The sequence below is a fragment of the Schistocerca nitens genome, chromosome 8, assembly GCF_023898315.1.
Source record: "Schistocerca nitens isolate TAMUIC-IGC-003100 chromosome 8, iqSchNite1.1, whole genome shotgun sequence".
NCBI classification, from domain to species: domain Eukaryota; kingdom Metazoa; phylum Arthropoda; class Insecta; order Orthoptera; family Acrididae; genus Schistocerca; species Schistocerca nitens.
The window spans coordinates 22,664,017-22,686,833 of record NC_064621.1 but is presented as its reverse complement, the minus strand read 5'-3'; the positions used below and the strand labels follow the sequence as shown (position 1 = coordinate 22,686,833).

Here is a 22,817-nt window from a genome sequence, read left to right as displayed (position 1 = left end):
ACACTTCCCCCAACTTCCGATGAAATGTTATCTATACCTTCTGCTTTATTTGATCTTAAGTCCTCCAAATTCTGATTCTAATTCGGAATCCGCTATCTCTTAGAAATTCACTCCTGTTACTTCTTCTATCACACGAGACAAATCTTCCCCCTCATAGAGGCCTTCAGTGTACTCTTTCCACCTACCCGCTCTCTCCTCTGCATTTGACAATGGAATTCCCGTTTCACTCTTAATGTTACCACCCTTGCTTTTAATTTCGCCGAAGGTCGTTTTGACTTTCCTATATTCTGAGTCATTCGACAGCAATTTCTTCACATTTTTCATGCAGTCATTTCGCTATAGCTTCCCTGCACTTCCTATTTATTTCAGTCTTCAGCGACTTATATTTCTGGATTCCTGATTTCCTGAACATTTTTGTACTTCCTTCTTTCATCGATCAACTGAAGTAGTTCTTCTCTTATTCACGGCTTCTTCCCAGTTACCTTCTTTGTACCTATATTTTTCTCTCCAACTTCTGTGATTGACCTTTTCCTCTTCAACTGTACTGCCTATTGAGCTATTGCTAATTGCTGCATCTACAAAGAACTTAAAGCATGACTCGTCGTTCCTTAGAACCTCCGTATCTCACTCCTTTGCATATTGATCCTTCCTGATTAATCTTTTAAACTTCAGCCTACTTTTTATCACTACTATGTTGTGATCTGAGCCTGTATCTCCTCCTGGGTAATCATTACAATCCAGTATCTGATATCGGAATCTCTGTCTGACCATGACCTAATGTAATTGATATCTTCCTCTATCACCCGACCCTTTCCAAGTATACCTCCTCCTCTTGTGATTCTTGAACAGAGTATTCGCTATTACTAGCTCAAATTCATTACAGAACTCAATTAATCTTTCTCCTCTCTCATTCCTTGTCCCAAGGCCATATTCTCCTGTAAGCTATTCTTCTACTCGTTCCCCTACAATTACAAAAAAATGGTTCAAATGGCTCGGATCACTATGGGACTTAACTTCTGAGGTTATCAGTCCCCTAGAACTTAGAACTACTTAAACCTAACTAACCTAAGGACATCACACACATCCATGCCCGAGGCAGGATTCGAACCTGGGACCGTAGCGGTCGCGCGGTTCCAGACTGTAGCGCCTAGAACCGCTCGGCCACTCCGGCCGGCCTACAATTACATTCCAGTCCCCAATGACTATTAGATTATCATCTCCTTTTACGTACTGCAGTAGCTTTTGAACATCCTCATATACTTGCTGTTGCTCTGGCGTAACCACAAGCGCCGGACCGAAGAGGATGAGCGCAAGACGAGAGAAGGCGGTGAGGCGACGTGAGCCGGCAGCCCGCTGACACAAGGGCCGCGCGACCACAGGAGCGACCTCTGCAAGAAGTGAATATAAGCGCCGCTCCCGCCAGCCTTGGCCGGACATTAGTGGGCTGTAATCGCAGAGTATCAGCACGGCCTAGCAGATAGTGCTACTATATCAGACTGTAGTGATCCATATCCATTGCTTGTTTCAACATTGTGCATAACAAGAACTCGGATTTATGTTGTATGTCGCCCATGGCTTGCGACACCTTTGTACATTTAAGTATTGTAAATTTGCGTATTTGTAATAAAACCTATTAATATTATTCGCTTGAACTGTTGTATAGCATTCCGAGAACGCAGCATTCCTTAGGCACCCTATACGAGACGAGTGGACAAGACCCAACGCCTGTTATACTATTTTCTGCTATTGACATTATCATATTCTTATCCGAGCAGAAATCCTTGTCTTCTTTCCATTTCACTGACTCCTACTATATCTCGACTGAGCCTTAGCATTTCCCTTTTCAGATTTTCTAGCTTCCCTACCACATTCAAGCTTCTCACATTCCACACCCCGACACGTAGAACGTTGTCCTTTGGTTGATTATTCAATCTTTTACTCGTGGTCACCTCCCTCTTGGCAGTCCCCTACCAGAGATCAGAATGAGGGACTATTCCGTAATCTTTTGCCAACGGAGAGATCATCATGATGCTTTTTCAATTACGGGCCACATGTCGTGTGGATAAACGTAATGTGTCTTAAATTCAGTGATTTCGATTGCCTTCTGCATCCTCACGCCGCTGACCATTGCTGAGTCTTCCGCCTTTTGGGGCAGTTTCCTACATTGAGGGCAAGAGAGTACCCTGAACCACTGTCTGCATCTCCGCCCTCTATGACAAGGCCGTTGGCAAAATGAGAGTGACTTTTTATGGCGGAAGTCTTCGGCCGGCACGGCTGATTATTAATCAAAACCTAAGCGATGGCGGGTTTCGAACGCAGAACCGATGATGTTTTGATTACTAGCCAAAGACACTTTCCCAGAATCCATTAATAAGCAACAACAGGCCAATGGAAACAACGCACATTATTTTCAAAACCGTTAACTTCTCATGGTCGGAGTCCACAGTCACGTAGAACTCTTTTAGGGACCAATTCGCCGTTGACTATCTAAATTATTTATTTCATATTTGCAGTTTCGGCCTTTGGGCCATCTTCAAGGGGTACACTTTAAAATTTTGTGACATGTATATATGTCGGATGTTTTTAAAGTCTGACATGTGCTGTAGGAAAATCTACAGTAACACTTGAAAATGACCGAATGGCCGGAACTGCAATTGCGAAATAAACAATGTATACAGAAAAGGGTGAAGATGATGTTCTATAAAAAAATTTCAAGATGTGTTAGAACGGATTAAGTGTGAAATGAAGTAATTAGCATAAACACTTAATTAGAAAAATAAGGTAATATGATAAAAAGAAGGCGTAATTGGTCCATGCAAGTGAAACGAAAGGCCGACGAAAAGTATACTGGAAGAGAACGTAGCCATTCAAATAAAAGACGCTACACAAAGCGGAGGCTTACAAAGTTTCACCGAAATTTAGTGACAAGGCTAAAGAAGAATCTTAAATGGAGGTGATCAACGTTACGAGGATATGGCTGGCTGAAACTTGGTAACGGCACATGGTAAAGCGATAGATTGGGTTTATGAACTTTCTTTTTTCCGCCAAAAGCTCGACACTTTGAAGCTCACTTCGCAGCTCTCGTTATCACAATAGATAATATATATGGGTTCTACCGACCTAACGTTGCTGTGGTCACACAATACATCTGCTCATTACATTCCGTTCGCTCTTGTGAGGGACGGGGCAGAAGTCTGGGTCTCAGGCTTCATATCTCCGGCGTGTGTGTAGGCAGACGGTGCAATTACGTGTGGGGTCACGAGGGGCCGCAGCCCCTCCTGTCCGTGGGAACTGCTCGACTGCAGGCTCGGCCCACAGGTGAAAACAGAGCCATCTGCAGTTCGTGACCTCTTCCTTCGTCTCTCTTCCGACTGGTTTGATGCGATCCGCCACGACTTCCTCCGATGTGCCACTTCTTCAGCTCACAGTAGCAACTACACCTAGCGTCCGCGATTATTTGTTGGATGTATTCCAATCTTTGTCTTCCCCTAACTCTCCAGCACCCTCTATTCCGATGAAGTTACTCTCTGATATCTTCATACATGTCCTACCACCTTGACCCTTCTTCTGGTCAGTATTTTCCACGTATTCCTTTCCCCAATAATTCCGCGGATGACCTCAGATTTAACACTGTACGTAATATTCAAAATTCTTCTATATCACCACGTCTCAAAAGCTTCGGTTCTCGTCTTTTCCGGTTTACCATATTCCATGAGAGACTCCAAACATACATTATCACGATTTCTTCTTCAAATTAAGGCCTATGTATGACACTAGTATACTCCTTTCAGCGAGTAATGCCCTCTTCGCCTGTGCAAGTCTGCTTGTTTATCCTCCTTGCTTCGTCAGTTATTCGTTATTTTGATTCCAAAGTAGCAGCACTCCTTCCCTTTCGTTACTTGGTGGTCTCCAATTTCGATATTAATTTTATCGCTAGTTTCATTTCTGCTACACATAACGTTTGTCTCTCTCCGGTTCAATCTACGTTTTGAGCTCAATATCTATTTATACTACTCAACATGTCCTGCATTTTTTCTTCATTTTCAATGAGGACTGCAACGTCATTGACATCCATTCACAATGAATTTTAATCTCACATATAAACTTTGCTTTGATTTTCGTCACTGCATCATCGACATGTACACTGAACAGTAGTGGAGAAAGACCATGCTAATAATCCAGAACGAGATTTTCCCATTGCAGCCGAGTGTGACCTGATATGAAACTTCCTGGCAGATTAAAACTGTGTGCCGGACCGAGACTCGAACTTGGGACCTTTGCCTTTCGCGGGCAAGTGCTCTATCTCTTTCTCTTACACCAAAGCTCTGCAGTGGATAGAACTACCGTCTTATCTTCATTCTGAGCTCAACAGCTCTCTTATTATTGTGGTTTGCTTACTCAATTTCTCTGGCAAGCAAATGTAAAATTGCAGCATGCAAAATGGAAACCAAACATTATCGTCACGGTTGCGATGTTAGTTGACAGTAAGTGAACAATTTGTGCATTTTGTGTACAGTGGCAGTTGTTACGAAACGGATGAACAGTGTACCACCATCTTTTCACATAACGAAGTAACTTCTTTGAAATAACCCATAAACATAATAGTTTCGCAAAGTAGGGATACACTGACCTACGCTGCACTGTTTTTAATAACAAGTCTTATATTCCGGAAGATAGAGGCTCTAATCTCCATTCAGCCATCGTGATTGAGAATTTCCATGGTTTCCCTAAATTACTCCAGATAAATGATGGGATGGTTCCTAATGTAGGGCCACGGCCACTACCTATCCCATCCTTGTCAAACTAGACATGTAAGTAGGCAAATGTCAGAATACAGGGTGTTTATTTCAACTGAAGACATTGAAATATCTGGATAACTACAGATCGGAGCAAAAAAAGTTATAATTCCAATTTGTTTATCTCGGAGGGGGACGTCCAACGATACCACACTCGACCCGTCACACCATCCCATGCGTGGGTGGCGGCGTAGGGTGGAGAGCAGCTTTGAATTCTTCAATGGGAATCCCCGTTTTTCATTGCAGATCACGATTATACAGCAACATCTACGTACGTTCTGTCTGAAGCATTTTCTTCCTTTCGCCACGAATGGCGCTGTAATCGGATAAGTAGAAATTGGTACACAACCGTAATTTACGACATGCTACTCAATATCCAGTGGCACGTGGGACCCCACTTCTATGGTCCGAGGGTAGGACAGGCCAGTATTTCATAACTTCCAATTGGAAATCCCGTTCGCAACGTTTTATTGCTCTGACATGTCGAACTGCGGACTACTCGACGCGCCACCGTGGCCGTGGCTTGAGGCGAACGCTACTCTACTTCTAAAATGAGAGTAATTGTTCAAACGTAGTACCGCCTGCTTCAAAACACTTAATGATCCGATTTTCAAATGATCGTACACAGGACAGAAGCATATCTGCGGGAACGCCAGCACAGGCGTTTCTGATGGGGTCGGCCAAGTCTCCACGACCTGTTGCCACCTGCTAGTACACCTTACCTTTCAACATGCACACAGAAAGAGATCTGGCGACGTCGAATCCGGCGACCTAGTGGGCCAATTAATAATAGGGCCACTTCTGCCAATCTACTGACCAGTTTAAACACATCATAATACTTCCCGTGTTTTAATGGCGTAATGTGCTGGGCAACCATCATGCTGAAACTATGTACTTTGTCGAACGTCTAAGGCAACATCCTGCAGTAGTACCGGCAGCTCCCTTTCCAAATACGTTCGACACTTGCGTCCATTCAACGTGCTGTCGATAAAATACGGACCAATGATTTGTTCCTCACGATGGCACACCATACGTCTAACCGACCAAAGACTTTGAAGGTCATCTTGTCGTAGCCAGTGGGGATTGTCTACATTCCAGTAATGATGCACGTTGTGCCGCTTTAATGCTACCATGGTTTGTAAATGTAGACTCATCGGAAAATACTACCTCGGCAATGAACGTGAGAGTCATTTGCATTTGTTAACATGTCTATTCACAAAACACTATCCAGTAATGAAAATCGGCGCCATGAAGTTCTTGATGCAGTGACACCTGGTATGGATGATTTTGTATTGTATTGCATTGTACTGCATTGAACTGGGGACCTACAAACGACGGAGAGGCTTCGTCCGCGCCATAGCCCTCAGTGGTTTACAACACCTCAACGGGCTACAGCAGTCCACCCACCCCACCGCCGCCCCACACCGAACCCAGGACTATTGCGCGGTTCGGCCCCCAGTGGACCCCCTCTTTCCCCCTCCCTTCCACTCCCCCACCCGGGAACGTCTCACACCAGACGAGTGTAACCCCTAATGTTCGCGTGGTAGAGTATTTATGGTGTACTCGTACGTGGAGACAGTGTTAGCACAGCAATCGCCGATATAGTGTAACTAAGGCGGAATAAGGGGAACCAGCCCGCATTCGCCGAGGCAGATGGAAAACCGCCTTAAAAACCATCCACAGAGGGGCCGGCACACCGGACATCGACACTAATCCGCCGGACGGACTCGTGCCGGTGACCGGCACGCCTTCCCGCCCGGAACGCAGTGCGTTAGACCGCACGGAACCGGGCGGGCTATGGATGATATTTATGAAGATGCACTATTGTAACAATACTCCCTACGGACATACCGGAATTGTGATGTAAATGCCTGGTGCTTATCCGTGGTTTGTGGTGCACCGCCGCTATTACAACTGTTTCATTAGCTTCACCTGTAACACGTTTTCTTCAAAAATGGCTCTTAGCACTATGGGACTTAACATCTATGGTCATCAGTCCCCTAGAACTTAGAACTACTTAAACCTAACTAACCTAAGGACAGTACACAACACCCAGCCATCACGAGGCAGAGAAAATCCCTGACGCCGCGGGAATCGAACCCGGGAACCACGTTTTCTTCGTTTCTTTTTCCCGGTCTGTACGCTGCCATCAGACATAAAGGCGTTCACAACGTTATAAAAGAACGAGCGAGAGCGAGCTTTCTCTGGAAAACGATCGGCCTTCAAGACAACGGCAGCCTCAACATTTCTCATACATTCTCCGTAAATCAGGATCGTTTCAATTTTTTTCTTCTGTAGTTGCAACATTCGACGTTCACTTGAACGTCTGTTCTCGAAATAATAGGTAAGTGCGCAGGCTATAAGCACTGCGCAAGTATTGTAATGTTTAGAGCCGCTACCTGTTGTACGTTCCACGGTACGCGAGCTCCGGACGCAGTGTGCTTTCTGTTATGATACGTCGTAGCTCGTTAGACGGCCGCGCTGGCCCGTCGAGTTTTCTTCCTGTTCGATATGTCGGAGGAATGCAATGTTGCGAATAGGGTTTCCAATCAGAAGCTATGAAATACTGGCCTGTCCTACCCTCGGACCATAGAAGTGGGGTTCCACATGCGAAATTGAATGCCGCCTGGTAGCATAGTGAACACGTGAAGCGATAACATGAGCATAGACGAATCTGGAATCTTTCTAGCGACGATACAGGCCGCAAATGGGGAAATCCTCTGACATAAGCGACTTCGAGAAAGGTCTCATCTTTATGGTCTGGTCCCTAGGAACATGCATCTCAGAAACTGCGAAACAGGTTGGCTGTTCACGTGATACGCAGTGAACATATATGCGAAGTTGATGAAGTGTGTTAAAACTAGGAATAGGCGACAAAGTGTTGGAGGTCAACTCCTCAGCGAACATTGATGAAAAAGTGGCTCTGCAGCAGACCAGTACGTGTTCTCATGTTGATCCTACGACGTCGTCAGCTACGATTGCTGTGGCCAGGGGATAATCGAGATGCGGAAACGTGACGTCTGGTCGGATGAATCGCGCTACACCAGGTCGATGTGCCATCGTCCCGGCGAACAGCTGTTCCAAACATGTGGTGCCACGTGCATAAGCAGTGATGGCGGTGTTATGTGTGCTGTGGGGGACATACACGTGGACCACTATCGGACCTTAGATAGTAACCGAAGGTACCACAACAGCTGTGGACTACGTGAACATTATTACTGCGACCCTGCTACATCCTTTTGTTTGACGTCTTCCCCTACGACGACGGAATCTTCCAGCAGGATAACTGTCCTGTCACGAGCTCAGAATCGTCTGCAGTGGCTTGCAGAGCTTGATAATAAACCCACGTTGATGTTCTGGCCAATTCACCTAATATGAACTCGATGGATCGCCTCTGTGATGCTATTGGGCACCAGCTCAGTGCCCACAAACCACCGGCCTCTAATTTACGAGAATTTCGTGACATTTTGGCAGACTCCGTTGTTCCACACCTACCGAAAACCACCGAGGAGTTGTCTAATCTATGTCACGCTGAATCGCTGTTGTATTGCATCCAAAAAAGTTGAGCAGGTGGTCATAGTCTTAAAGTTTGTTAGTGAATTTTCGATAGCATTAAATACAAAAGAAATGTCCTGTAGAACTTCTTTGTTCTCTGATTAAACACAATTTAATGGAATATCTTGTTCATAGCGACGACCGTCGTAGATGTATCCACCCTTTTCTCTCCAACGAATAACCAGTATGCCGTCTTTTTGTTGCAGGCCCAACGTATGTCGGTCGCGCTATAGCTACTGCTGTCCCGGTTGGAAGCTCAAGCCGGGTACTGCTCTCTGCATCATACGTAAGTACCGCCGCACTAGCAGAAATATATGAGGCACTGTTTCAAAGAGTGAAAAACTAGCAACTACAAAGCTCGCACCTGACAGTAGTCTCAGAGTTTACAGGCAGGCTACTTAAATGATAACACAGATAACGATAGTCTTGGCTATGAGCTCCTTTACAATGTTTCCTCAACCAGCAAACAATGAATTTCCAATCTACACTCTCCTCAGAACTTTCAAGAATGAATAAGCCATACCTCTTGGAATTATCATCTCATTTGCTTTATGAGTCCAATTTTCGGTAAGTATTGGATAAGGAGGATTTTGTCTGCTACGGTTGCACCTCCATGTATTGCCAATAAGGTGCTAATAAGGGCTTTAGTAAAATACTCCAGCTACTTTTCAAGAGAAAGCCCGACGCTCAGATCGAATCCCTCTCCTATCGTGGACCTCACGAGCTGTATAAAATGCGTCATTTGCATAAATACCACCTATTTTCCCCAAAGGTTCTCTGAAATTCGCAACATCCTCTGGAGAGGCAGTGGAGGATATATTAAGTGTCGGAGAGGTGAGGTGGGGAGGGATGGGGAGTCAGAAACAGTGCAGTCGTTGTCGTAATACGGAAACGCAGCAACTTATCTGACGTCCAAAAGGGCATCATCATTGGCTTTCTGGCCAAGGGTTGAAGCACTTCCGAAACGGCTAAGTTTGTAAACTGTTCGCGTATCACCATGGTTAACATGGCACTACCCAAAAGTGGCACTGAGGCAACTGTGGTGTGCCACAGGCCACAGATGACAGGCGACAATGACAGCTGTAGGGACGAATAGAGCTGCAACTGTTGAGCAACTGACCGCCCAGATGAACCACGGAGCCACCAGTAGTGGCTCTTCAAAGACGGTTCAATAAACGTTGCTGCATATGCGTCTCCACAGCAGGTGCCTGTTTCAAGCACTCGTGCTGTCACTGGCAACGAAGGCTAAAATCTGCACGTGAGTACTGCACTGGACGCCCAATGTGCTGCGGCGGGTGGCCTTTTCAGATGAATCACGGTTTACGCTACGTCGGACAGACGGCTGTCGGCGTGTACTGCGTGACATGTCTGACAGCAAACACGCTGCAACAATCGTCAGAAGGTACAGGCTGGAGGGCACTACCTACTTGATTTCGTCATTTTGGATGGTACAATGGATCAGCACAAGTATCCATCTACCCTTTTGTTTTCCTCAACACTACGACGTCTACCAGCAGGATAATACGATGTGTCACACAGTTTTCAGTGGGTGTGGTTGGATCCGAGAGCACCAGGATTAGTTTACTGCACTGACCTAATCATCAAACTCCCCGTATTTAGACCCAACCATGACTCTGTGGGGCTGTTCATGCAATCGATCCATTGAGAAACGGCTCCACATCATTGTGGGTACCTTCCAGAATCTCACTGACTTTCGTCCTCCAGGTCCTGCAGCGGTCTGCACCGCAAAAGTGGTTATTCAGATTTTTGATAGGTGGTCGCATTAATGTGACTGGACAGCGTATACGGCCTTTGGGCAAAACACTTCTATTTCTCAAGAGCTCACATACTCATATATGCCCTGTGGATGCAATATTTCTGCTTTTCAAGTGCTGCCGCCGCTCCAGATACGCCTGACTTAGCGTGGACGACATCTCTGATATGCCGGGCCACATCGTCTGTGCAGACGCCGTGATGGCTCCTTATCCTCTGTCTCCCAACGGCACCACCATCGTCTTCTGGAGGGGAGAGAGGAGGTTGGGTGGTCACTGTCCACTGTCTTGCCAGTGTAGGGGGATCGGGTGGGGGGCAAAGGGATGCTACATCTGTGGCTATAAACCTCCAAGACAGCAGCCAGTCAAACACCTAATCCTGAGGGTAGGCAAGAGCCTAGCACGATTCTCTGCAGCCAGCATACAAGTCCATCACCAACCAGTGCTTGCCTCGCGTGGTAGTACATATCCCAGGCAGCAACCAAACAGGCTGCATTGTTGTCCACAGAATGGTGAGCAGCCCCCACAACAAGCGCCCGGCCCCCTGACAGCAGTGTGCGCATCCACGGCCATGACACTGCTATCACGGGCACTATTTCATCTCCACGTGCCACATGCCCACAAGTAGGTCGCACCGCATCTCTGCTCCACGAGCAAGTTTATATCAGTGCATAATCATGGTTCTATGCGCCACAATCTGGAACCGCGCGACCGCTACGGTTGCAGGTTCGAATCCTGCCTCGGGCATGGATGTGTGTGATGTCCTTAGGTTAGTTAGGTTTAAGTATTCTAAGTTCTAGGGGACTGGTGACCTTAGAAGTTAAGTCCCATAGTGCTCAGAGCCATTTGAACCATAATCATGGAATGGCAGTTCTCATCGAGCTCTCCATGATCTCTACTGCTACTGCACTCCATCTATCATACTCTCTCCTGGAACTTCCAGCGGCCTTGAAACTTGGTTTATAAAATCTCTGCCTGATTGTCATGTAGTCTACACGAAACCGTCGTCAGTAAACAGGACCCTTTCATGCATACGACCTTCTTTCTTACTTCCGGGTGTTCAACCGCATTGTTGTTTCCATTTTATGCACAATATATCGATTATCGTCCCAGTCTCAATCTTCTTGTGCTGCTCGTTGTGTTGCTACGTGTAAAACAACTCGCCCAAATATCAGAAAGTACACCGTTAACAAGTCACACCTTTCTTCATTGATTCTTAAACTAAATGTCTGCAATGTTTAGATTGTATGCTTTATGCAAAATTCTACCAGCCGGCTTCATCTTTCCTTTATTTCTCTCAGTCGATGTTCTCTTATTGTTTTTCCTTCTCTTCCTTTTCTTTACTATCGACTTCCATTCACCTAACATCATTAAATTTTCTTCTCCCTTAAGATACGGAACAATTCGTCTTACCTCATCACACAGATTTTAAATCTCTTTATTATCTGTCGTTCTAGTGGGCCTATATATCTGTATTACTAAGGTAGATCGTGGTTTTGTGTCTGTCTCGTCTATGATTGTCAATTATGTTGTCCATAATAGTTTAGCTGCGTTCCTGTTTTCCTGTTCGTTGTTAGGTATCTTCCGGAATTACTCCTATTACAGTTCGATAATACGTTACAGTCACTCCGTACTTCCTGTAACCCAATTCCAATAATTTTCACTAAATCTGACATCTATTTCCGAAATCTATGACATGCGTACACGGTTATGGGTTCCAACATTCCAGACCGAGCGAGGTGGCGCAATGGTTAGCACACTGGATTCGCATTCGGAAGGACGACGGTTCAATCCCGCGTACCACCCTGATTTAGGTTTTCCGTGATTTCCCTAAATCGCTCCAGGCAAATGTCGGGACGGTTCCTTTCAAAGGGCACGACCGACTTCCTTCCCCATCCTTCCCTAATCCGATGAGACCGATGACCTCGCTGTCTGGTCTCCTCCCCCAAAACAATCCAACCCAGCCTCCAACATTCCATGCTCAGGAACATACAACGTAGCTTACGGCTGCCATACGTCATCATCATTAAGCTAAACAGTAGATCTGAATGTCCTCGCTAAATGGAAGGCCTGTAGTTTCCCTCTATTTTCAGCCGTTCGCAATATTATCGCAGCAAGTCCATGTTAGTTAATACAGTATTACAAGTCTAGATCAATTAATGATCCATACAGCAGCCCATGTAACTACTGAAAAGGCTGCTGCCCGTATAGGAACCACTTGCTAGTCTGTTTCTCCACAGATTCGAACACCCCCTCCAATAACGTTTCATCTAGGGTTCGACTATCTATATCGTTGACGCACACAAGCCTCCCCACCGCGATAAAGTCCATGGTACGCACGATATGAGCATTAAATACCAGCAGTTAAATTTTTCGTTGAAGACTCTGATTTAAAGCATTCAAACACTGGACGAATATGTGAAAATACCAAATACTCAGATTTTCCTCTGTACAAGATGGAGATAAATGGATATTTCATGAACTTTCGCGATAAGAAATTCCGCACTTCCCTTCTGACACAGGGACATCTTGCTTACGAATGGAAAATATCAACGATACTCTATTGTTACAAATTGTCAAATATAATTACCACCGGGACGCTATTAGTTTAGTGAGGATTGAAACTGAAAATAGTAAAACACATTGAACTTTGTATTCAGTAAAGCCTAAGCCTTCAGAAAATAAATGTCAAAATATTTAGCTAAATTTAATAGTTGAAAGACGGAAAAAGTTAGATTACGTACTTGTTAGTATCAGTGCCACTAAAAAACAACTTAAATCTCTAAACATCACTGAAGTGCGAGAACCTCTGAAATTTCATCCGATTAAATACGTAATTCACATCTTCTGCGACAGTTTATTGCAATTCGGTTGCAAAACCGTCCTGATTATATCCCCTCTTTACCCTAGATCTCTTTCGCCGGAAACTCTCTTTAATGTTTAAAAGGAAGCACGACTTAGTACAGTCTACCAAAAAGAAATCAGAAATGACTCCTTACATAACCTGCATTTAACTGCTGCAAAATCCTAGAACATGTAGAATTTTAATCTCACCGCAGTGACCTACTTTGAATAAAATTATTTTTCCATAACAACCATTGTGGATTCCGAAACCTTTAATCGTGCGAAATTAAATTTGTGCGGCTCGAAGCAACCGGATGAATTTTGTTCCCCAGCTTTCGAAGACCTTTCGAGGCACTACAATATCGATCGCTACAAACGAATATACATTTATACAAAACACTTCTTCGTGTTAACTGTTTGACTGAGCATGTATTAACACCCAGGATGCACAGCGTTCTCCGAGATAGAGAGTTTTTAACAGACAAAGAGGTAACAATGGAAGTACATCATGAAAGTGCGGCAGGGCTGCCGCTGTTGGCATAACACGGTAACACTACTTCTGACTTTTCATAAATTACGCCGTCATTCATGTTGAAATATTATTAGAATAGTTAGCTCCTATACATGCAATTCATGACATAATGTCAGCGTTGTGCACAGATTGGCGTCCAAATAATATGTCTATGACTAAAGAACAATCAGTTGCACCTACAGTTATGTAACACAAATAACTGCGACCTGAAAAGATCTAACAGGGTCAGTCGTGGGTATAGTATGTGCTACGCTTCGAGCAAAGTAGTTACTACGAGGCTTGAGTTCATCTATGAATTCTTGTACATGCTGTAGAACACAGTTGAAATATGTCAGGTTTACACATCGTAACACTGACAGAGGATACCGAATGAACACATAATACAGTGTGAACTAAAACAAATTTATTTACTGCTATGGGAGCGTAATAAAAAACTGAGTAGCTTGAGCTAGCAGTCAAAGAAATATATAGTATCTTGCGAAGACTTACAGGATTTCAAAAGTTGGTTGTCATTAAGCTAAGATTATCGCAATAAACCACCACAACCCATTCCAATACGTTACAGTTAAGACGAGATTAGAGTAATTACACTCCACGCAGAAGCATGCAATTAATGCCTCTTCTCACACAGCATTCTTAAACGTGACGGGATGAACTTTTAACACAAGAATATTGCAGAACGAGTAGTAATTTCTATCACGCACTTCACAGTCTTGTATACTCGAGATGGAGATTTAAATCTAAGAACAAGCCTCGCATTAGGAGCCGATTCAGTATATTCCATTGAAAGAATCTTCCGTCTTCCTTCTATGAGGTGCCGCAGCGCTGTACGAAGCGTCACTCGCAGTAGCTGCCGGAATCCACACACGCATACCGATGTGCGACGCGCGAGACTAATTATGCGATATTTTGCTCCACTGGTCAATGAGGAAACGTTTTCGGTGGGCACTTGCACTGCCAAACTTTTTTTCCCCTTTGTTCTATCCCTCCTCTACTCCAAGGAGTATAGCGTGCTGCTTAAGATCCGGGTCATTTTAGAGTCGCGGTTCTTTACAGCAAATTTCTCAGCAGGCTGGGAATGGAGCAGAGGGAATCCTATTTGGGAATAATTAGGAGAGGATTTCCACCTTCGGTATTCGCTCGGTAACTAACTTAAATCTCCCTGAAACCATGGTCGGAACTAGGGGAGTGGAACTATTTTCATTTGTTTCAGGGACAAGTTTGTCCTTTGTCCCAGACAAAAATTAAAATTTAGAATTTTAGTGTGCCTGTATATTTGTTTTTTGGGTGAGAATATTAGTGTATTACGTATTGTGTGTATTTTATTGATGGCTAAACTTACACAAAAATCTTAATAATTGTCATCAATTTCGTTTTGACTCAAGAGATAGCTTTATAGTTATCCTTACTACAACACCAAATCATAACTGTCCCGTAGAAATCTAATTCCATACAGAAAGATTGCGAGATCCAGCCACTGACATGAGAAGCGTACACAGTTAACAGGCAATACATCGTACCCGAATTGCCTCTTGTAGCTCCAGATAATCCGTACAAAGAAAAACACATAACAGTTAGGAGCCAACAGTTCGAAAGTGATTCTAAAACGCAACACTTCAAGCTTCTACGGAAACAAATGTAATTCTGTTGGCTTCACGATCTGTAACATACACAAAAAAGAAGAAAAACGGAGTACGACTGAACTCCACGCTCTCGAACAGGAACCCCCTTGCGAATTGTTGTAAGTTTTCCTTTTTGGCAGAATAACTTTCTCGCCGGCCGATGTGGCCGAGCGGTTCTAGGCGCTTCAGTCTGGCACCGTGCGACCGCTACGTTCGCAAGTTCGAATCCTGCCTCGGGCATGGATGGGTGTGATTTCCATAGGTTAGTTAGGTTTAAGTAGTTCTAAGTTCTAGGGGACTGATGACCTCACATGTTAAGTCCCATAGTGCTCAGTGCCATTTGAAACATTAACTTTGTCGATCACATTGAATCATTAACTCTCAAATTGAGAAATGTGAAAAATATTCACAAATCACCTCCGCTCTAGAGAGTCCAAGATTTACCTCTTACACCTTGGGTGGTGTCTGGTCGATCCATCGAATTCATGAACTGCCAACAACTTCGGAAATAGTTTAAACAATCAGACCTTCAAGCCCACAGAGCAGAAATCAGGCATTCTCACTCATCGATCACTTCAGGAAGATTATGGAAATTAAAGGCAGCAACGCCAGGCCTCAAAGCGAACACCTGTAATTGATGGGGTTTGGCGGAAAATTCTACGCACGCCGGATCTTGGCTCGTTGTCAGGCATGGCCGTCTATCCAACAACTATAGAAGGAACGTAATATTTCTGACCGTACACTCACTCCTTTAGGTTAGGAAATGATACGGTACAGAATTCTACAAAACAGTTTTGAGATCCATATTAATCTACACTAGATGAACTTGTAAGCCAGCGTCTCAAAATTAAATAAATATACAATGATGACGTTTAGTGTAGCTCATATGATCCTTCCAAAGTTTTGTGGCACAGAACAACTTTCATCATAAACATTGTATTGAAAAATATCCTCATTAAATCAGTGTGACACGTTCCTCCTAATATTCTTCAGGACATGTGTATACAGTATGACGAATCTTCCTTTGATGCAGAGTGCTTGTAGGTTTAAATTTATTTCTGAAGTTGGACAACAGAACAAGTTCCTCCTGTGACGACAAGTAAGACGTCTGCAAATACTTACTGAAAACGGATACCACTTTCCGACAAAGATTCTAGCCCGTTGGGATTTCATTCTAACGAGTCGAGAGATATTTGGCTGGGCTGTATTCTGAGCACCTACTGTACATACACTCATTCCTTTCACGCTGATGAAGGTGGCGGCACGCCATGGAATGGGCATGGACTCGATGAGTCGCCAAAAGTGTTGGGGAAGCCTCTGGACCCCCGAGCATTCAATCAAGGCAACCACATCACGCTCAATGGCGTTATACACGTGCTCAACAGGACTGGTGAAACGCCACATAGAGAACAAGATCTTACAACTCTCTCAGAAGTAAAGGGTCACTTGCTTCTGGGGAACAAATAACGCCGCTATGCTGACGGTTAAAAGGGTTGTTTATTGGAAGTGCTTTATGCCTTTAACTAGTTTTGGGAGTTATGAGTCCCACGATAGGTTATCCTTATCAGAGAACCAGCGGACATTTATTGCAATTGCTGCTGTAATTCGTGTTTCTCCAAAGCAATGCCCACCACAGCCACTATGTAGGATGTAAATTAATTCTTACTTTAATTATGACCAACCATGAGTTTTGATAGAAGTAAACACGAAACATTCACTAAAATAATTGTGGAAATTCATAATGGCGACAACATTTTGCCAAAAAACTACTGTAAAATGGAACTGATAAGGCAAAGAAATTATTAAACTGGAGGAAATCGCAAATCTGTTTAAGAAGGGCACATTTTAAACACCGAAACAAAAAAGAACTTTGCAGCAGTTTACTTACTAAAGTTTTGCTGATTTCTGTATGAGGTAAATACTTTTAGTTGGTCACATATGTGTGTATATATATATCACAGTCAACATAGCGCATACTGCAGTTTTGTGTTAGGTAAGAGGTTTTTGCCTGTACTAACGTGTGATGTATTTGATCTTAAATATGTTCTCTGTATTTAAAAATGTTTAGTTTCCAGTTCTTGCTGTTTGGGAGTGATAGTTTTAGACAAGAGCCAGGTGTCAGTTACTATCATCATCTATTAATTCCCACATATCCCTTCTTGACGCGTGACGTATATATACTACGTCAAACGATTTGTTGGTCTTTCCTAGATACATAATTTACAGTTCTGATAGAGTCATTGCTAGATACCTGATGTTTGAATTTTGATGCATGCTTCTGTATCCAACGGTGGATATTCTCACTACGTACCCTACTTCGACAGCGTGTTTTCCTCATATTCTGAAGTGTATCTTTATTGTGGTTTCGTTACTGATGGTCTATATGCTCTCTGTAATATGCCGTCAGAGTTTATGTTTAGTTGATTTGGTTGTTAAGTTTTAGTGGTGATTGATGTGTTGATATTCCTGTTTCTTCTTTTGGGCATCGATATTGAGGAAAAGTAGGTTGGCCTTCTTCTTGAATACGGTAACATGTACATTTCAAAAGAATTGTTTTTTTGTTATCTTTAATACTGGCAGATTCTAGTATGATATAAGGGCATCAGTTGGCTGTGAAATTACGTTTAATATCTTCTATATTCTTATTAAACCACCGATTTTCGGCATCAATATTTATCTATAGCAGTGGTCCCTACCGCCCACTAGCGGGCGTTCTAGCTTTAACCATGGACGGTAGTCGGTAGGAGTTTTAAAAATGCTTGCATTAGGTTTCCATAAAATTTTGACGTAACCTGTTTGCCAAGCACTTATTATTATACGTTTCAGCTTGTTGTATCCCTTCTTTATACGTTTTGTAAAGTAAAGTTACTTTCCTACTTTAAAAATCATTATTATTGTAAACCGGTCGACAATTAGAAGATTTTGCTATTAACGGAGGTACGAAAGTGGGCTGTGGGTAGAAAAGTTTGACTAAACCTGGTCTATAGAATGCTTAAATATGCAATCAAATCTCACATATTGCTATAGTCATGTATTTGTTCGACGTTTTTAATTGAATTTTCATAACTGCGTATTTGCCACACATGATGAAAATTTTGCCTTCTTAAAGGCAATCTGACCCCTCTCTATTTAACACTTATGCAAAACATGCAGTAAATGAGTGCAGAAAAGAGTAAAGGATTTAGAATAAATGGAGAACGAATACAGATGCTTAGGTCTGCAGATGACATAGCTGTGACAGCGCCAGATAAATCAAATCTGCAAAGGATCTTAGAAATTATGGCTACAGTACCGAAGATTAGTACAAAATAGAATTCGATCAAAAACGATGGATTATTTGTGATCTCCAAGGAATCAGAAGAAGTAAATAGAGTAGAAGAAATAAGGTAAAATAAACAAGATCATAAAAATATATAGGAAATAAGATAACTGGAGCCGGAATAAGCAAAAAAGGCATAAAACAAAGAATTGGAGATGGAAAACCAATGTTTATGAGTAAAAGAAAAATGTTTTGTTCGAAGAATATTAATATTTAAGTGAGGGAAAAAGATGGTAAAGAGCTTTATTTGGAGCGTTACACATCATTGCTGTGAAATATGGACAACATGCAAAAATGAAATTAAATCTCTTGACGCACTTAGGATATGGTGCTGGAGAGCCTCGCTAAAGATGGATAGATAAAACCAACGAACAGGAAGTACTGCAACAACCATTACAACGAGCTTCAACTTAACTTGCTCTCTCTAAAGAACTAGGTTTGCGCTCTGAAAGAGCTACCAGAATACTACGCGCATTTTATAGCTGGTTTGATGATGATGGACTATCGTCTAAACGGCATCATTCTGATGCAGGATAATGTCCGCCACGTTGTTGCCAAGGTTCTTTCGACTACGTGACACAAGTTTTGCTGAGAAGCCCACACACATCCTCCATACAGTTCCGATCTCTCCCCTTGCGATTTCAATATTTTCGGAGCGCTGAAGAAAGACATTGGTGGGCGTCGATTTTGTTCGGACGAAAAGGTGCACGCCTGGATACAATCATGGTTCCGTAGGCAACCGCCAACACTTTTCGATGAAGGCATTGACAGTATTGTCTCAGAGTGGTGTAAATATATTAACAGTTATGGTGATTACATTTGAGATATAAATAGTTTACTTATTTTTTTCCATCGTCTCATTTTCATTTGATTGCCCGTTATACTTTCTTGTTACTGTAAATTCTCCATCCAAACTAAAGGAAAGTGAAGATCTATTAACGTAACACGTCGTACGATATATTTCAAACACTGTTACGCTGTCGCATGCCAGATACACTGTTTTAATCTTACACAAAAGACTGACGCTTTCAATTTGAAGTAAATAGTAGACAAAATAATAGTCAGTTCTTCACAGCAAGCCGAAAACGGCCGTTAGAACAATGGTGTTCTCTATTACTACTCTGTCTAAAGAATTAATTAAATGGTGAAAAGCTCGTCTCTAGCACCACATCTCAAATGCTTCGATTCTCTTCTGTTCCGATTTTCCCACAGTCCACGTTTCAATGACATACAATACTGTGCTCCAGACAAACGTTCTCAGAAATTTCTTCCTCAAATTAAGGCCGATATTTGATATTAGCAGACTTCTTTTGGCCAGGAATGCCCTTTTTGCCAGTGCTGCTCTGCTTTTTATGTCCTCCTTGCTCTGTCCGTCGCTGCCTAGGTATAAGAATTCCTTAACTTCATCTACTTCGTGACCATCAATTCTAGTGTCAGGTTTCTCGCGTTCCTCATTTCTGCTACTTCTCATTACTTTCGTCTTTCTTCTGTTTACTCTCAATCCACATTTTGTACTCATTTAGATTGTTGATTCCATTCACCAGATCCTGTAATTCTTCTTCACATTCGCTCAGGATAGCAATGTCATCAGCGGATCATATCATTGACATCCTTTCACCTTGAATTTTTATTCCACTCCTGAATCTTTCTTTTATTTCCATCATTGATTCTTCGAAGTACAGAGTGAACAGTAGGGGCGAAAGACTACATCCTTGTCTTACACCCTTTTTAATCCGAGCACTTTGTTCTTGGTCGTCCACTATTATTATTCCCTCTTGGCTCTTGCACATGTTGTATATTACCCGTCTCTTTCTATAGCTTACCCCCGTTTTTCTCAGAATTTGGAACATCTTGCACCATTTTACATTGTCCAACGACTTTTCAAGGTCGACAAATCCTATGAACGTATCTTGATTCTCCGGTAGTCTTTCTTCCATTATCAACCGCAACGTCAGAATTGCCTCACTGTTTCCTTTACCTTACCTAAAACCAAACTGATCATCATCTAACACCGCCTCAATTTTCTTTTCCATTCTTCTGTTATTATTTTTGTCAGTAACGTGGATGCATGACCTGTTAAGCTGCTTGACAGCTCTTGCAGTCTTCGGAACTGAGTTGATGCTATTTTTCCGAAAGTCAGATGGTATGTCGCCAGACTCATACATTCTACACACCAACATGAATAGTCCTTTTGTTGTCACTTCACCCAATGATTTTAGAAATTCTGATGGAATGTTATCTATTCCTTCTGCCTTATTTGATCTTAAGTCCTCCAAAGCTCTTTTAAATGCTGATTTTAATACCGGATCCCCTATCTCTTCTCAATCGACTCCTGTTTCTTCTTCTATCAGGCAAATATTCCCCCTCATAGAGGCTTTCAATGTATTCTTTCCATATATCCACTCTCTCCTCTGCGTTTAACAGTGTAATTCCAGTTTCACTCTTAATGTTACCACCCTTGCTTTTAATTTCATCAAAAGTCGTTTTGACTTTCCTATATCCTGAGTCAGTCCTTTCGACAGTCATTTCTTCACATTTTCCATGCAGCCATTTCCCAATAGCTTCCTTGCATTTCCTATTTATTTCATTCTTCAGCGACTTGTATTTCTGTATTCTTGAATTTCCCTGAACATTTTTGTACTTCCTTCTTTCACCGATCAACTAAACTATTTCTTCTGTTACTCATAATTTCTTCGCAGTTACCTTCTTTGGACCTATGTTTTCCATTCCAACTTCTGTGATTAACATTTTGGGATTTCCATTTCTCTTCAACTGTGCTGCCTACTGAGCTATTTCTCATTGCTGCATCTACAGCCTTAAAGAACTTCAAGGGTGTCTCGTCATTCCTTAGTACCTCCGTATCTCACTTCTTTACATATTGATTCTTCCTGACTAATCAATTAAACTTCAACCTATTCTTCATCGCCACTACATTGTGATATGAGTCTGTATCTGCGTCTGGGTAAGCCTTACAATCCAGTACCTGATTTCGGAATCTCTGTCTGACCATGATGTAATCTAACTGAAATCTTCCCGTATCACCCGGTTTTTTCAAGTATACCTCCTCCTCTTGTGAGTCTTGAACAGAATATTCGCTATTAGTAGCTGAAATTTATTATGGAACGCAAGTAGTGTTTCTCCTCTCTCATTCCTTGTCCCAAGGCTATATTCTCCGGTAATCATTTCTTCTACTCCTTCCCCTACAACTGCATTCCAGTCCCCCATGACTATTAATTTTCATCTCCTTTTCGTACTGTATTAGCTTTTCTGTATCCTCTACATCTTCAGCTTGTGACGTCGGCATGTACACCTGTACTATTGTTGTCGTAGTTGGTTCATTGTCTATTCTGATAAGAGCAACCCTATTACTGAACTGTTCACAGTAACACACTCTCTGCCCTACCTTCCTATTCATAACGAATCCTACTACCGTTATATAATTTTTTGCTGCTGTTGATATATACTCATCCGACCAGAAATCCTTGTCTTCTTTCTATTTCACTTCGCTGATCCCTACTATATCTGGATTGAGCCTTTGAATCTCCGTTTTCTGTTTTTCTAGCTTCCCTACTACGTTCAAACTGCTGACATTCCACGCCCCGACTCGTAGACTCGCAGAATGTTATCCTTTGGTTGATTATTCAGTCTTTTTCTCATGGGTACCTCCCCCTTGGCAGCCCCTCCCGGAGATCCGAATGGGGCATTATTCCGGAATCTTTTGCCAGAGGAGAGATCATCATGACACTTTTTCATTTACAGTCCACATGTCGTGCATCTTTAATGCAGTGGTTTCTGTTGCCTTCTGCATCTGCATCCTCATGCCGTTGATCAATGGTGATTCTTCTGTCTTTAGAGGCACTTTTCCACTCCAGGGGCAGGAGAGTACACTGTACCTCTGTCCGCTCAGCTGCCCTCATTGACAAGGCCTTTGACACTGTGAGGGTGACTTCTTACGCCGGAAATCTTTGGCCGGCGCTGCTGATTATTAATCAAAATTTTAGCACTGGCGGGGTTCGAACCCGGGATCGTGAATGTTTTGATTATTAATGAAAGACGCTACTCCTAGACCACAAATGTTATGAAGCACTTTTGTGTCAGTTATGTATTGGTCTCGGATATGGATACCTGCGGCAACAGTGAACAGTGAATCTGTGCATTGTGTTTGAGACGTGGGACTTAGGGAAAGCAGGAAAAGTGTGGACGGGGCCTAATCAGTTACCGTTGGTTGCACAGAAAACACATACACTTTATTTTCAAAAAACAAACTCTCAACAATCATTTTTAAAGATTTTACTACACTGGTGGCTGAAAGCCTTATTAGAAGAACTGCAAGTTATAGTCGGCGGAAGGCTACAAGCAACGTCACACACAATCAGC

General features: G+C 42.8%; 1 protein-coding gene across 1 annotated transcript in view; it reads left to right on the top strand.

Moving 5' to 3' along the window:
• The window catches only part of LOC126198519 (fibrillin-2-like), a 732,236-nt gene that overhangs the window by 174,163 nt on the left and 535,256 nt on the right, over window positions 1-22,817 (top strand). The window contains exon 2 of the mRNA XM_049934905.1: window positions 8,558-8,637. Within this exon, the coding sequence (XP_049790862.1) occupies window positions 8,558-8,637 (80 nt within the window). The remainder of the gene's footprint in view (window positions 1-8,557; window positions 8,638-22,817) is intronic.